At 42.3% G+C, this 15,423-nt stretch overlaps 1 protein-coding gene across 17 annotated transcripts in view; it reads left to right on the top strand.

Moving 5' to 3' along the window:
* Positions 1-14,393, top strand: part of LOC133479796 (focal adhesion kinase 1-like) — a 47,087-nt gene extending 32,694 nt beyond the window's left edge. For 7 of the 17 annotated variants that reach the window (XM_061777211.1, XM_061777210.1, XM_061777205.1 and 4 more), the window contains 11 exons: positions 495-1,307; positions 3,122-3,199; positions 3,305-3,493; positions 3,848-3,973; positions 5,727-5,789; positions 7,888-7,927; positions 8,266-8,369; positions 11,446-11,601; positions 12,275-12,355; positions 12,465-12,550; positions 12,967-14,276. In XM_061777211.1, the coding sequence (XP_061633195.1) occupies positions 495-1,307; positions 3,122-3,199; positions 3,305-3,493; positions 3,848-3,973; positions 5,727-5,789; positions 7,888-7,927; positions 8,266-8,369; positions 11,446-11,601; positions 12,275-12,355; positions 12,465-12,550; positions 12,967-13,093 (1,863 nt within the window). In that variant the 3' untranslated portion in view covers positions 13,094-14,276. Of the gene's footprint in view, positions 1-494; positions 1,308-3,121; positions 3,200-3,304; positions 3,494-3,702; positions 3,974-5,726; positions 5,790-7,887; positions 7,928-8,265; positions 8,370-11,403; positions 11,602-12,274; positions 12,356-12,464; positions 12,551-12,966 lie in introns of those variants that run through there. The other 10 variants (XM_061777213.1, XM_061777214.1, XM_061777215.1 and 7 more) reach the window with 6 other exon arrangements.
* The last annotated feature ends 1,030 nt before the right edge of the window (positions 14,394-15,423 follow it).

The raw sequence follows: 15,423 nt of genomic DNA, 5'->3' as shown, positions 1-15,423 counted from the left end.
AAACCACTGCCTTTGCACCACAATTTCTGTAATAAGTCCTGTAACTGGAAAATGTGACATTACCACTTGCGTTTCATGAGTCAGAAACTCTAACCCCCGCCTTCCACGAAACCCCTCCCAACTTGTTGCTCCAGCTGCTGGCTACTTTATCCCGCTTCCAACCATCGTTCCCCCGCTGCTAACATCTGTTAACTCCTCCTCATGGTTTCAAATACAAAGCCATACAGTATGTCATGAAAACGACACATGACAGTGAGATGTTTGTTTGTGAGGCTTCACTAATGCATATTTAAGTAAAACGGAATGCCACACTGATGTCTATTGTAGCGTAGTTCTTTAAGTTAACTTACCCAAGGGTGTTAAACTAATCGAATTCTGGAATTGATTTTGGTTACAGCTGCCGCTTTCGTATGTGTGCGTTGCTCTCTCAAAACTTTATTATTTTATATGCGTTTGTGCCTCTTCTATCTTTTTTCTTTCTATTGTGTTTGCAGCCCAGTCATCGTCCTTCCTTGCAGTCCACCTTCAGTTTGGATTGTCTGTCTGCTTCCTCTCCTCCTCACCATTGCCATCAAAACCAGCACTTTGGCTCACAGCTTTCCCTCTGCCTCGGAAACCCTCCTCCTTCATCTACCTGCTACTCCTCTCCCATACCTCCTCCTATGTCATCACTCGTATATTCCCATCAGTGCTCCGCTTTTCCTTCCGAGGCACCTCTTTTACACAGCAAAACCTGTCACAGTTGCTGTTTCTCCCAGCGCCACACAAACCCAGAGTCCAGCTTCCACCTGCGGTCTCATGCTGAATTTAGTCCTCGACCTACAAATTCAGGGAGCCTGCCCGATGGCAGCTGCGCCCATAAAACAAATCCCGCTACTGACGACCACCGGCCCTGTTCGAACCAGTCAAACGCAAACAGCTCTCATCCCTTAATAAGACACTTAACTCAACTCCCTTCGCTTCCCAGCCCTTATTCTCAGAGTTGCATCTTCTCAGATACTTGGGCCTTCAACCTCCAGAACGCCAAATTCAAGACAAATTCTCAAAGTGAAACCGCTCGGTTGCCCCGCTGCCTAACTCATCTTACAGTCCACCTCCAACCTGCATCTAACCTCCAGCCCCAATGTGGGCGGCCGCTGCCACCCCAGCTCGTTCTCCCACACCTTGACAAACTAATCCCAGTGCCCTCTGTTTGCAATCCGTACAGCAATACCCTTCATCCACCCGAGCAAAGGCCAGGCCCTCCTTTAACTACCCACACATCTTGTCTCACCTCCTGCACGCTTCCCGCTCACACACCGTTAAAGGCAAGTGATGCAGTTTTGCAAAAACATGCATTTAACGACTACTAGCTTGCTTTTGGAAATGCATTCTAAATGTCGCAACATTCCCTTAAAATCAGGCAAATCACACAGTTTTGTTACATGCTTAGAATATAGTTACAGTATTTCTGCTCCTTCAAGACTTATTTGTCACATGTAGTTCATTGTGCATCATAATACTCTTAAAATGAACTCTGAACTACTCCACAGACTCACAACTATTGAAACAAGGGAAATACGATCGAAATAATATCTATTGTATTACCTTCCCTTTCCTATTTATCCAACACAGAGTAAAATATTTAGTATAGATCTGACATTCACAGTTACGGATGGCATACTGCCTATTTATGATTGAACAAAACAATTCCTTTACCAAACTGATTTCAGTTAAAATTGTATTTAATATTCTGGATTATGTTGCAGTGCCCCCTATGTAGTGGTCCAAATGAGAATGTTGCGACATTTGTACTAAAATGTCCTCCATTGAACACTAACCCCATCAACCCATCCAGATCTCTAATTATTCCTACGTCCGTGGAGTGACTTTGACGGGTTTTACTTGCCAAGACGAGCATGATTGTGCAGTCAGCATGATTGTGCTGAGCCTGCCAGCATGCTGCTGATTGACCTTCGTGGTGTTTCATTTTCTGGCAGTTGTTTGTTTTTGTCTGTGTCAGGCTTTGTGTTGATGTGTCCTCAGATTATCACTCCCTATGTTTAGCTTGCTCAGAATGTCCGTCCAAATCCTTATTCCACTGGCCGTACAAACATGCAACCATGTTCAAGATGTCACAGATAAATTACGGGTCCAAATGTTCACACAATTGCTGGCAGTTCTCTAAATATGTCCTACACTTGATGGAGCAGTGTGCCAAATTTGTTTTGTAATATTATCACAATGACCATCAATTAGTCTTGAGCATTTGATCAGCAATTTTGAAAGGGAAAAAAAAGCAATTTAAAGTTACCGATGTGCACCAGTGAAAGTACATTGAAGGAATACAATCATATTGACTTTGGTTGTCCGCTAGAAAGCATTAAAACATTTTTACAACCACACTCCAGACAGGTTCGAAGTCTTTGTGGGCGTGTTTGTGGCAGCACTGTTTTTGTATGGCAGCGCTGCACTTTCAACTTTATGGTGATCAATGTGTCTACTGTGCAGGCAATGAATTGTGCCACAAATCTTCAGCTCTGCTACTCAACGCTTTTGTTTTCTTTTCTTTTTAAAGATATGCAATGGAAGGAGAAGGAATTGGGCAGTTGGTTTCTCACAAAGACTTCTTTTTTTTTTTTTTTTAACAGAAAGCTCACATGCAATGTGTGTCCAATATTTTCTACCTTTAAATTATATGTGCAAAAAAGATTACATAGGTTACATAAAATAACGTATACAGTCTGATATATAGGTTATCATACAAAACACAGGGGAAGCGAAGCATCAGCATGTTGTCTATTGGTTTCAGGCCCCTACCATCATCCACCAGTAGATGGTGTTCACAACAAGTGCGGTACAGGGACTGGAACTATTTAGGATGGTGGTTTCTTGCTGTAACATCATATGTCACTGTGTTTCTTTCACTCACAGTGAAACTGTGTGGCTCTATATTGCATCTAAATAGTAATCTTAATGTTATGCTAACTGGTACAACTAACAGCTTGCCTGTAGTGTCAGCCTCTGGTTGTTTTCTTTGTTTGGGAGCTAATAGCCAGATAAACTGCGAGCTTCATGTGTTGAATATCCTGTCCTCTAACCCTCCTACCGCATCTGCTTTTATTTCTTCCTCTGACCATAGCCTAGTAGACCAGGATACCCCAGTCCCCGCTCCAGTGAAGGCTATTTCCCCAGTGCTCAGCACCCTGGCCACTACCAGGTGTGCAACCAGCTTCATCCTCAAGTCAACTATGCAGAGAATGTGATTCGTTCATTATATTGTGCTGTATTCATCACATAATCCTGTCCTCCCTCCTCGTGTCAGATGGCGGGTTACCCCGGCCCTCACACGCTCCCGTCAGTGCCCAGTGCCCTTTACCCGCCGCAGGCCGCCGTGCTGGAGACGCATCACGCGCACACGCACCCGCGCCACCATGTCCACGCACACTCACATGTACAGCACCTCCCTCAGCCTCATGGGCAGGACATGGCACATTGGGGGTCAGCTATGGAGGTAAGAGACTAATTGAACGTTGAGCTTTTGTCATTTAATTTGTGTCGGACATGGACGATTACTCCTCGCCCGTCCGGTGCACATCTTATGAAATTTTATCTAAAAGTTAAATATTTTTCGTGAGTAGTGTATGTTGATGAAGCAACCAACCCATGCACATCCATTTTTTCATTGTGTCTGCCCATTGTGTTGCTGCTGCTTCTCATCAGTTTGCTATTTGGTTTTCTGTCTATGTGCATGTTTGTCTTCATCCTTATGTCGCATGTTTGCTGTTGTGCACCGTCTTTTTTTTTTTTTTTTGTCTTCTGCATGCCTGTGGTGTCTTTGTGCGTATGTGTCCGTGTTTGTGTGTAGGACAGGGCAATAGACACGCAGCTGTGTGTAGGCCAGCAGTGCCTGTTAATGGAGGAACAGCTGATGATACAGCAGCAGCAGATGGAGGAGGATCAGAGGTGGCTGGAGCAGGAGGAAAGGCTGCTGGTAACGCAAAGCACACACAGAAGACAAGAACAGAACTTTACAGGCCATGCATGAATTTTATTCATATATTGCTTCAAGCAAGAGTATTAGTATAATTACCTAATCTGACAAAGATTCCCATTTGAGTGTAAACTTGAGATGTTATTGTTACCTGCATGGAAAAACAGTCTCGCTTGCTTTTCAATTTTTTAAGTTTTGAGTGATGTCATTTTTCTTTCCATGTGCAGATCCTTATCATTTTTTTTAGTCAACTTCATCATCGCATTTACCAAGAACAAGCTCACATCTCACAAGAAGTACTTTACTGTAATTTTGAAGCAATTATTGTCTTGAGTTGAATAACTAGTAACTGACCTCCGATTCAAATTAGTTGGTGACTGAGACTTTTATCTCCTTAATTTGAATAAGCACAATTTAAATTTTTCATTCACAATTCTGTTACCGAGTAACAGCCGTAACGTTCTGCCGACATTAGCCCCTCTATTTTCAACAGCTCAGAATTGCTCCTAATTTGAGGCTTTCAATTCCTTGCTTGAAAACAGAAGAAGTTTGTTCACCTAGAACTGCTTTAATTTTAGACTCTTGCAGTCAGAACTATAAGAAAAAGACACTGGAAAAATGCAGGCTTGCTGATTACTTCATCGTAGAATCCAGTTCTATTGAGCCTCCTTCTGTGGCATGCCTGTTGTTATACTGTAGACAGAAATGATGTGTGGCAGCCTCTCCTAATCAAAAATCAAAAATGTACTTGCAGTATATAAAAAAAAAAACAATGAAGCAAGGAAGAGTTCCTATAGGATGCATATTTGTGTGTGTGTGTGTGTGTGCGTGTGCGTGTGTGTGTGCGTGCGTGCGTTTGTAGGCAGGTGGGGCCTGTGGGAATTCCAAGCTAATGATAGTCTTAAAGAATCTGACAGCGCAGTCAACGCACACACAACCACCCAGTGACAACACACAAGTTCACTGAAAACGTGCATGTATTTTGCAGTCTGGTTTTATAGTGCAAGTACCTTCAGGGAGGGGTGAGAGAGAGGAGGAGGAGGAGGAAGATGGGCTTTGGGGGAGAAAGTGGTCGACGCAACCGCTCATTGGCAGCGTGCTCCATCCCTCCTCTCCTTTCCAACTCTTTTTTCCCCCCTTCTCCGGGCTTTACAGTCATATAAAAGTGTGCGGGAGGTTTGGAAGTGTTCTCCAGCACATTAACCTGCTGGCACACACACACACACACACACAAGAATATAGACAAGAAGCAGCAGCGCTACACAAATCACCTTCGACTAGATATATGAATTCCATTGCTATGCTGGTCTTCAAGTCCTGCCTTGGACAACTGGTAGGCAAAGAGGGAATGATGGGATTCTATGTGTACTTGTAGCGTAGTTGTTCTTTGTTGAATTTGGATTGAAATTGGAAAGTTGTGGTTAAGTCGCTCCAATGTTTGTGTGTATGGAAGCAGTTAGATTGGCATCATGCAACTTCCCACTGTGTGTTCTCTGCTTTATTGGAAGTCATGTGTTGGAGTCCTGTAAGTGATGGCATACTTAAGTGTTTGCTGTGCAAGTTTTTTGTTTTTTTTTAACATTGTTTAAACTTCAGCTGGAAGTTTGTTAGCATTGTCTGATCACATTGTGGATTTTGTGTCACTGAAGACTAATTCCAGTACATTTAATTTAATATGTATTCACTGCAGTGTTGTTTGATGATTTTTTATTTATTTTTTTGTAATTCTTTTCATTTGTATTGGCTTATTTAGAAACCGGAAAACAGAAGTTCCCGAGGTAGTCTGGACCGAGATGACGGAGGACTCCAGCCACCAGTAAGTCGCGCCCCTGTTTTCTGCCTCCATCATATTTTTTTCCTTTTTTTTCTTTTTTTTTCTTTGCTGTTATCAGCAGTAGCATGACAGCAGCAGTGTTCTAAAGGAAACCAGTCATGTTGATAACAGTGAGTATACAGTCTTGGATGGATGGATATGCATATGAATGACTCCAATGATACCCGACACATCTTGAATTGTTCCCGTTGCACTTTGTGGTTGGAGGGGGGAAAATATTGTTCTTTATTATTTATTTTAATACCAGTACATCACCAAATAAAAACATTACAAAATGTCTATATCTATATCTGAAATGATGGAGACTTACTCGATGTGAACTTTGGACCTGTTTAGTTCAGGTTGATAAAATGTAACTGTACCTTGTGTCATCGATTGGAAAAGATATGAATTGTTGTTCCTATCGGTATCCGTCACTGCTATAGATAGATGAACCACGATGCAACTGTAGTAAATAAATAATAATTTTCGGACCAGTTAAATGAAATTTCACGCGGCACACCTGATGAAAGTGCTTGGGAAGCACTGGTAAAAACACAAAGATGACGTCTGACACGAATGAGTCCACGTTCTGGTTGGTCTCATTGCAAATTGCTGGCAGCATGTGTTTATTTTGATTACTGCAAAGGGTTGTGATCCTAGAGCAGGAAGTAACCCATTTGTGCTGGGGTCAGCAATAATGGATTCCCACATCACAGCTGGTTATTAATAGAAAACCATTGCATCAACACCAAACGGTCGTCTTTGTGCTTCTCCCTTTGCGTCTGCGTTTTGCCGCAATCTTTTCGTGTGGAGTTTACTGGGTTCTGCCCAAATCTGGCCACCTGTAATTACAGCCAGAAAAACGCAGGGAACTATTCCGAGTGTGAAGCGTGGCGTCACAGGAAAATCCCACATGGGTCGTTTCAAGTGAAGCCATGTTCAGACCTGGAATTAACATGCTCCCTTGGTGATGAGGTCACCGCTAGACAGCTCCAAGTTCACGTGTGCTGGAGGAAATGCTGCCATTTTAATCAGTAACATTCTTTTAGCACCCAAAGCCTTGTGTAAATTATTGTATCCTACGTGGGTACACTGGATTTATAGTCGCTGGTCCCCCACTTTGATTTTTATTGGAAGCCTTCCCCCCACCGTGTGGTGTTTCTAACTCTACTTGAGAATATTACCGAGTGAATTCATCTAATCTCATCAATCTTGAAACAAGACAATTTGTCCCTAAAATAAATGAAAACAAATAAAAATAACTGCCAAGGAAACTAGTATGAATTGACTTGATAGGATTCTTAAAATGAGAGCTCTCAAAACAAGTCTTTTTGTCTTGCTGAAAATTTTGAAAAATGTCTAAATAATTACAGTAATATTTTCAATGTAATTCATACCAGAGAGAATTTTTTTTTTTTTTTTTTTTTTGTGCCAGAAGACGTTGGCCTTGCAGCCTAATGTTGCCCTTGGCAACAGGGATATTTCGGTCTGTCTCTGCAATTCATCACACTGCCTGACCTCCTCCTCCCATAGAATGTGGTTTGTGGTGGGAGAAAGTCTCCCTCCTATGTGTGTGTGTGTGTGTGTGTGGGGGGGGGGGGGGGTTGTTACTGTAGTCAAATATTTTCGGGTGTCTGGTTGTCAAGCCACAAGTCTCCCATTGCATGAAGACTTTTCTCAGCCTTTTGTTTTTGGTTTGTTTTCATAAAAAGAAGCCAAATAATTAACCTACAAATTAGAAGCTTAACTTGACTGGCATCATGACAAAATTCAATTGCATTATTTTATGTTGGCAACCACCAATTTGTCAAGGAACGCTTCAGGGTTCTTTGTGTGCTGTTTCTTTTCTGTGTGTGGTAACAGAACATTTTTTATGTGCATGTAACATGGTGATAGACCACACACACACACACACACACACACCATTGCAAATGACAAATACAAACTGAGTGTTGTGTGATTTGAACATTAAGTTGCATTTTCTACTTTTCTCATGCGCATAGTCTCGCCTGTAAAGTTTTCAAATTTCCTCTCGAGCTTCTACTTATGCGTACATACTTGCTAACCCAAAGTATTGTTGATGTGTTTGTTTGTGCAGACGGGAAACCAACACATATACCAGCCCGTTGGCAAAGCAGGTAATAGACAGGCCTGTAACCTTGAAATTACAGTCCCCCGACCACAGTTTTTTCCCTCTCTTTCCATTTAAACCTCTGAAGTGTGCATTTAAGGGCCTAGCATGCATCATACAGATATAGATTTGTCTCCATCCAGCAGACAGTGTCTTTATCATGTATCCTGTACTTTACAGTGCATTTTCTGTACATTTTCTTGAGCAATTTAAGTCTCTGCGTAGGACCCTCCATCTTATATTTCTGTTTCTACACACTATTGTTGAATCGTGAGGGTAAATGCTCATAAAATTAGCTTCCGCTGGGTCGACTCCACTCTAGAACTAAGGAGATGTTTCCCGCAGAGCTTGTGGCCCCCCCAAAGAAACCACCACGACCTGGGGCCCAGAGCCAAGGGTGCAGTCTGGCCGGTCTGAACACTGCAGACAGCTACAATGACGGAGTGAAGGTACACAAGAAAGCATGCAAGTGTGCGGAAAAAAAAAAAAAAACGACAACCTGATTTTTAAATTAGAAATGTGCAGCATATTTGTACTTGAATGTCATCATCAAACAAAAGCAACACAACCTGTATCTAATATACACAGTACAGTACATGTTTAAACGCTTTCTCAATAATATGTCTTCTTTTGATTTGCTTGCTCCCACTGTCACTCCTCTTCCTCCTCCTGTACTCTGCATTAATGTTGACCCCCCCCTCCCCAGGCCTGGCGGGTAAGCAGCACACTGTCTGTCTGTCTGTCTCTCGTTGTTCATCACACACATTCATTTCAGTACTCCTATCGATTCCTTACTTCTTTCCTGCTCTTCCCTTTTACTGCAGTGTTACTACAAGATTATTTCCCCCTTAAACAAACACTTCTGCTCTCTAGCCAATATGAGCTTTTACTAACAATATACAAAAAATGACTGAAAACGTAATCACACAGCTGTCTTTTTTACAACCCCAATTCCAATGAAGTTGGGACGTTGTGTTAAACATAAATAAAAACAGAATACAATGATTTGCAAATCATGTTCAACCTATCTTTAATTGAATGCACTACAAAGACAAGCTATTTAATGTTCAAACTGAGAAACTTTATTGTTTTTAGCAAATAATAATTAACTGTGAATTTTATGGCTGCAACAAGGAGCTTCCCTGAGTTTGGTCAGTCATTCACAAGCAAAGATGGGGCGAGGGTCACCTCTTTGTGAACAAGTGGCAAAAAAGGCTCAGAAAGTTGAGGAATGCTCATCAAACACCTGTTTGGAACATCCCACAGGTGAACAGGCTAATTGGGAATAGGTGGGTGCCGTGATTGGGAAGCTCCTCCCTGAATTGCTCAGTTATTCACAAGCAAAGATGGGGCGAGGTTCGCCTCTTTGTGAACAAGTGTGTGAGAAAAATAGTCCAACAGTTTAAGGACAATGTTCCTCAACGTACAATTGCAAGGAATTTAGGGATTTCATCATCTACGGTCCATAATATCATCAAAAGGTTCAGAGAATCTGGAGAAATCACTGCATGTAAGCGGCAAGGCCGAAAACCAACATTGAATGCCAATGACCGTTGATCCCTCTGGCGACACTGCATCAAAAACCGACATCAATGCGTAAAGGATATCACCACATAGACTCAGGAACACTTCAGAAAACCAATGTCAGTAAATAAAGTTCGGCGCTACATCCGTAAGTGCAACTTGAAACTCTACTATGCAACGCAAAAGCCATTTATCAACAACGCCGCCGTTTTCTCTGGGCCCGAGCTCATCTAAGATGGACTGATGCAAAGTGATGCAAAAAGTGTTCTGTGGTCCGACAAGTCCACATTTCAAATTGTTTTTGGAAATTGTGGACGTCGTGTCCTCCGGGCCAAAGAGGAAAAAAAACATCCGGACTGTTATGGACGCAAAGTTCAAAAGCCAGCATCTGTGATGGTATGAGGCTGTGTTAGTGCCAATGGCATGGGTAACTTACACATCTGTGAAGGCACCATTAATGCTGAAAGGTACATACAGGTTTTGGAGAAACATATGCTGCCATCCAAGCAACATCTTTTTCATCTTATTTCAGCAAGACAATGCCAAACCACATTCTGCACGTGTTACAACAACGTGGCTTCGTAGGAAAAGAGTGCGGGTACTAGACTGACCTGCCTGCAGTCCAGACCTGTCTCCCATTGAAAATGTGTGGCGCATTATAAAGCGTAAAATACGACAACGGAGACCCTGGACTGTTGAACAGCTGAAGCTGTACATCGAGCAAGAATGGGAAAGAATTCCACCTACAAAGCTTCAACAATTAGTGTCCTCAGTTCCCAAACGTTTATTGAATGTTGTTAAAAGAAAAGGTTTTGTACCACAGTGGTAAACATGACCCTGTCCCAGCTTTTTGGGAACGTGTTGCAGCCATAAAATTCTAAGCTAATGATTATTTGCTAAAAAATAAATATCTTTGTAGTGTATTCAATTAAATATAGGTTGAACATGATTTGCAAATCATTGTATTCTGTTTTTATTCATGTGTAACACAACGTCCCAATTTAGTAGCCAATGTAATATGATCAGAAGGTTTTTATTGTCCTATTTGATTCTGTGCCCACCTGTCATCTTATTGTACAAGGTGATCCTTTATTTGCATATCTGTTTTCATTCTGAAAATATTTCACTGAATAGCACCCATGATTTTCGGAATTTTTGCAAGTTGAGTCTAATTTCGAGAACAAGAATGTACATAGAAAGAGATGAAAAATAGAATCAGCCAAATTAAATAATGAGCCAATTTCAAATTCCAAGATCGTGTGCATGTGTTAATCTGCTTTAAAACTTGAAATACTGTAGGTTTGGTGTGTCTTAGAGCCATCTGGTGGCCATTAAAAAGAAGAGCGCATACTGATGTGGGGATTGTTGCACATGTCATAAAGCTTAAAAATAATATGTCCCATTCATGTAGTCACTTCATGTGATTTAGCACATTTTTCAATTGAATTTGATTCCCATGAAACTTGAACACTTGCTGTGTGTTGCAATTTTCACCCGCTTTGTACTGGGTTAGGGTGTCCCTAAAGTCTGGACACACAGGCAAAAAAATGCATAGTTTGAAGTATTTTTTTTTTAAATTCAATTGGGATATTAAAAGCTAACACCGTCAATGTAATTTCCAGCCTTTGTGATGCTTTTGAAGAATAACACCGCAATTCCCTCTGTGTCCATGCAGACACCATGTTCTGTATATATTACCGCCACCTGCAGGACTGGATATGATCAGTATAACTTGCTCCATCATTACTTTTTAATTGAACAAGTCTGATGGTCATCTTTAGGATTTGTCAGCCTTTGCTCAGGTCTGCGCACCCTTAGTTTGACTCATGAGTTCCTTCCAGTTTAGTGTCGGTAGCGTTGTTGACCTGCAAACCATCCAGTGGAGGAGATGCATGTAAAAACGTCTCATCTGTATCGTCTCCACGTTTGTCGTGCTTCTCGTTGCGTTCTGTCACTTAGCAAACGCACCACTTATTGATGTTCGTACTTCACTTGGCTCAGCTACAGCCCCAAGAGATCAGCCCCCCTCCCACCGCCAATCTGGACCGCTCCAACGACAAGGTGTACGAGAACGTGACGGGCTTGGTCAAAGCTGTGATCGAGATGTCGAGCAAGATTCAGCCAGCTCCTCCCGAGGAGTACGTTCCCATGGTCAAGGTAACTGAGATAAAACATGTTGTCTTCAAAACCTGATTTGATCAAATCCCGAAAAGTAGGCGCTATATTGCGTGTTCACTCAAACAGACTGCGTGCTGTCGCTCGTGTTTTGCATAATTTAGCAGCAATTCTTACAGTGTGCTGAAATGTCTCAGATGCGTGGAAATGCAGAGTTGAAAGCCGTTTTGTCATAATACGGCATGACTCCTTCGTGACCAGCTCCTAGTCAGCCCTTAGATCCTTCAGAAGCTACAAAATTCCATTGCGGAATAGATGATATGACATGATAGTTTTTGTTTGTACCATTTCGAAAAATGTCCCTGTCGCCTCTCTCGTTTTTTCTTTTTTTCTTTTTCTGCGCTATGCTGACACCGCTGCGCGCGCTGGTTTGCACCTGCCTTTCAGACGCGCTATTTAAAGTCATAAAAGCAGCCACCGAAATTCGTCTCACGTTTGATAAACCACATTCCCCATGTTAAATGAATACAATTTACATATGCTCTCCCAGAACGCGCAAACATTTAGTGAATAAGGCCCTCTGTGTCTTGTTTAGTACACTGATAAATAACAAGAACTGCCAGTTCTTTGGATGCAATTGACGTCGTCCGAGCTCGCCTTTCTATCAGAAGTCTGCGACTCATAGTGCAAAGATTTTGTGGTTTCCTGTTTTCAGGATGTGGGCCTCGCGCTGAGGACGTTGCTGGCCACGGTCGACGAGACCCTGCCGCAACTTCCAGCCAGCACACACAGAGAGGTAAACGGCGAGCAGATACGGATACAACCACAATGCCTGTGGTCATACAGTATTATATCATCATTATTATTATTGATGTACAATAAATGCTCCTTTTTTTTTTTTGCAGATCGAGATGGCGCAAAAGCTTTTGAACTCCGACTTGGCAGAGTTGATTGGGAAAATGAAGTTAGCTCAACAGTACGTGATGACCAGGTCGGTCCTTAACATCACAATGCACAATGAATGGTTGATTTTTTTAGAGGGGGGGGGATTAGTATACTTATCATTTTTAAAATGAATATAAAGCTATTGTTCCACCACTTTTTAGTGATGTTTTAAGTATTTCCCAGGGTTATCGTATTGAAGTCCAATACTACTACAGTATTTTTTTCTTTTCGATGCGGCTCTAATTCTTTGTATGTTTCACTTAATTGAACTCACTATAAATGTTACATGTCGTTTAAAATCATCATAAATATGTATGGGTAGTGTTTTGCGATAAGTGCAACTTGTTTTATACTAAGAAATAAATGTATAAGGTGTTGAATTATGTTCTTTGCTTGTCTCCAGTACTTGTTAAACTGTCACATAGCTAATTTATTTAAAACAAAATGTTGTATTGTGTTCAGTCTTCAGCAAGACTATAAGAAGCAGATGCTCACCGCCGCTCACGCCCTCGCCGTGGACGCCAAAAATCTGCTGGATGTCATCGACCAATCCCGGCTCAAGATGATGGCCCAGCCCCGCCCGCACTAGCCTCACAAGCGCCGTTTACAGACTGCGGGATCCGTCTACTTCCTTATCAGTGACAGTTGTCGGAGATGACTAAACTCGTCATCCCCTCGATGTAACCACGGAGCCGATCCCTTATTTAACTCTGCACCACTGTGAGATCTTTTTCAAGAGCCGGGCAACAACAATTCCCGAATCAGGGATTTGTCGTTGTTGCTCTGTGTGGACTAAACAGGGAGAAAGGGAAGAAAAGTACGATGCTTTTAAAATAGAACACCGTGGGTGAGCCCAGCGTGACTGAAGTTGCGTTGCGTCCAAACCGGTTCTCAGTGTTGGAGTCAGCCGAGCCATCAGAACCGGACTCTCTTGAGCTTCATCATATCACAAGGAAGAGGCTCCAGCATGTCAGCAGTTTTGTTTTGGGTTTTTTTTCCAGTCACGTGACGCAGAAAGCTTCACGTCTTCGTGCCGAATTTCCTCCTCTGCTTCCCATTTTACCCCCCGTGTCACCCCGTTTTTTATTTATAGCATCACAAACAAGACGAAGGAAAGGACACGATGCAAGACAAAGGAACATTTTTTTTTTTTTTTCCATTCTTCTTTTACTTCGCACAAACTCTTCCTATTGTCTTCCTCCCTCGGCTCCAGTCTGAGCAGGTTTGACAGACTTTAAAGAAGCTGCCTCAGATCTCACTCAACCGAGTTTTTTTTTGTTTTTTGTTTTATTGTGCGTCTCTTTTTTTCTTCTTTTTCTTCTCTTCTTGGTCTAAACAGAAAACTCATACATATTTGATCCCAGCAGCACTGAGGAGGAAAAAGATGAAGGCGGGTGACGAGGGAGTGTCCGTCGTCACTTTTACGACGAGGCCGTCTCTTCTCTGTCCCACTTTCACTGTTCCCGCCATCGTGTCCACCGAGCGATTTGCCAGGAATGCAAATGAACGTGACGGCGGCAACGGGTCGAGGATCGTCGGTCTGAGGTGCTGAGCCACCAAACTGGAACGTCATCTTGCAAAATCACCAGAACGAAGTGAAAACATAAAAGTGCACGCGTGCGGCGTGACGTGGTGGTATGGAGGAGAGCGTATTTGCACAGCACCAAAATGAATCAAGAGTAGTTTGATCCAGGTTTGATTATCACGTCTAGCCAGCCAATCGATACCTGGGTGAAATAGGGTTACAAATGTAAAATAAACAGTTTATTTTATCTCTTTGTTGTTGTGTAAATCTCCTCATGTTGGTATACAGTATTGTAAACATTACCGGTGTGCATCACTGGTCAATTGTACAGAAGTCCTACTAGTAAACACTGGTTTTTATTTTGTCTTCTGAGCTTAATTGGCCTTCTTGTAAAATAGCAGGGGGGGGGGGGGGGTGACTAAATAAAAAATCATGCAGAAATGGAAATGGTGTGTCCCATTTCACATTAAAAAAACATTTTTACTCAACTGAGCCTCTTGCAAAAATACAATACATTGATCACTGGCGCCAAAATTGATTTGACTGTTAACGTAACATACAGTTCAAGTATGTTTTCGTCCCATGTTTAAAATGAACTACCGGGAATAAAATATGAGGTACAATTGTTAGAGCTATATTACATGCATGTTGCTGTCCAATGAAAAGCATGACTTTCCAAATCATGTGCCTCTTGTGTTTTTATACAGAAACAACAAACTGTCTTTCTGTTGCATTTGGCTAGTCAAAAAAAAAGTACAAACAGAAATTTTAGTATGCATGCTTTTCATTGGACTGCAATAATAATAATAATACACGATGTAAACCAGGATCCCTTAGTGACAAGCGCTTGAGAGAAATAATGCCTTTGAGCTTCATATGTGCTCACTGTGTGGACAAATTATTTGGGGCACGCTTTTAAGGTCATATAACCTTAATAATTCATAATTTTATGGGTCCAACTTCTGTGAGAAAGTCCTTCCAAGGTCCATAAAGATGTGGTTGGATGAGTTTAGTGTAGAAGAACCTAAGAGCCCTGATCCCAAAATGGACCGATTAGATATGAAACTTCCACCATTAGGCCAGTTTCGCATTTCTACAAAAATGCTAATTTGTTAGCCCGAGGACGCCCTGTTTGACCCGAGTGTGACTTGACCTCGTGACCTCAAAGCGACCACAGTAGAGTGAAGGCAGACACGAGCAGCAGCACGGAGGCGAGTCCTCTGGCGTGAACGGACTCTCCGGCGCTAAAGTTGCACAAGTCGAAACTGTTGCAGCAGTTGACCGCGTTGCCGTTTCCGTCGGAGTCCACGAAAGCGGTCGACGCAGCCCCGTTGCACGTGGCCCGGCTGGCGCACTGCTTGACGATGGCCTTCATGTGACCTGCACGACACGCA

The sequence above is a fragment of the Phyllopteryx taeniolatus genome, chromosome 6 (assembly GCF_024500385.1).
Source record: "Phyllopteryx taeniolatus isolate TA_2022b chromosome 6, UOR_Ptae_1.2, whole genome shotgun sequence".
Lineage (NCBI taxonomy): Eukaryota > Metazoa > Chordata > Actinopteri > Syngnathiformes > Syngnathidae > Phyllopteryx > Phyllopteryx taeniolatus.
This window is presented reverse-complemented; position numbering and strand designations above follow the sequence as displayed.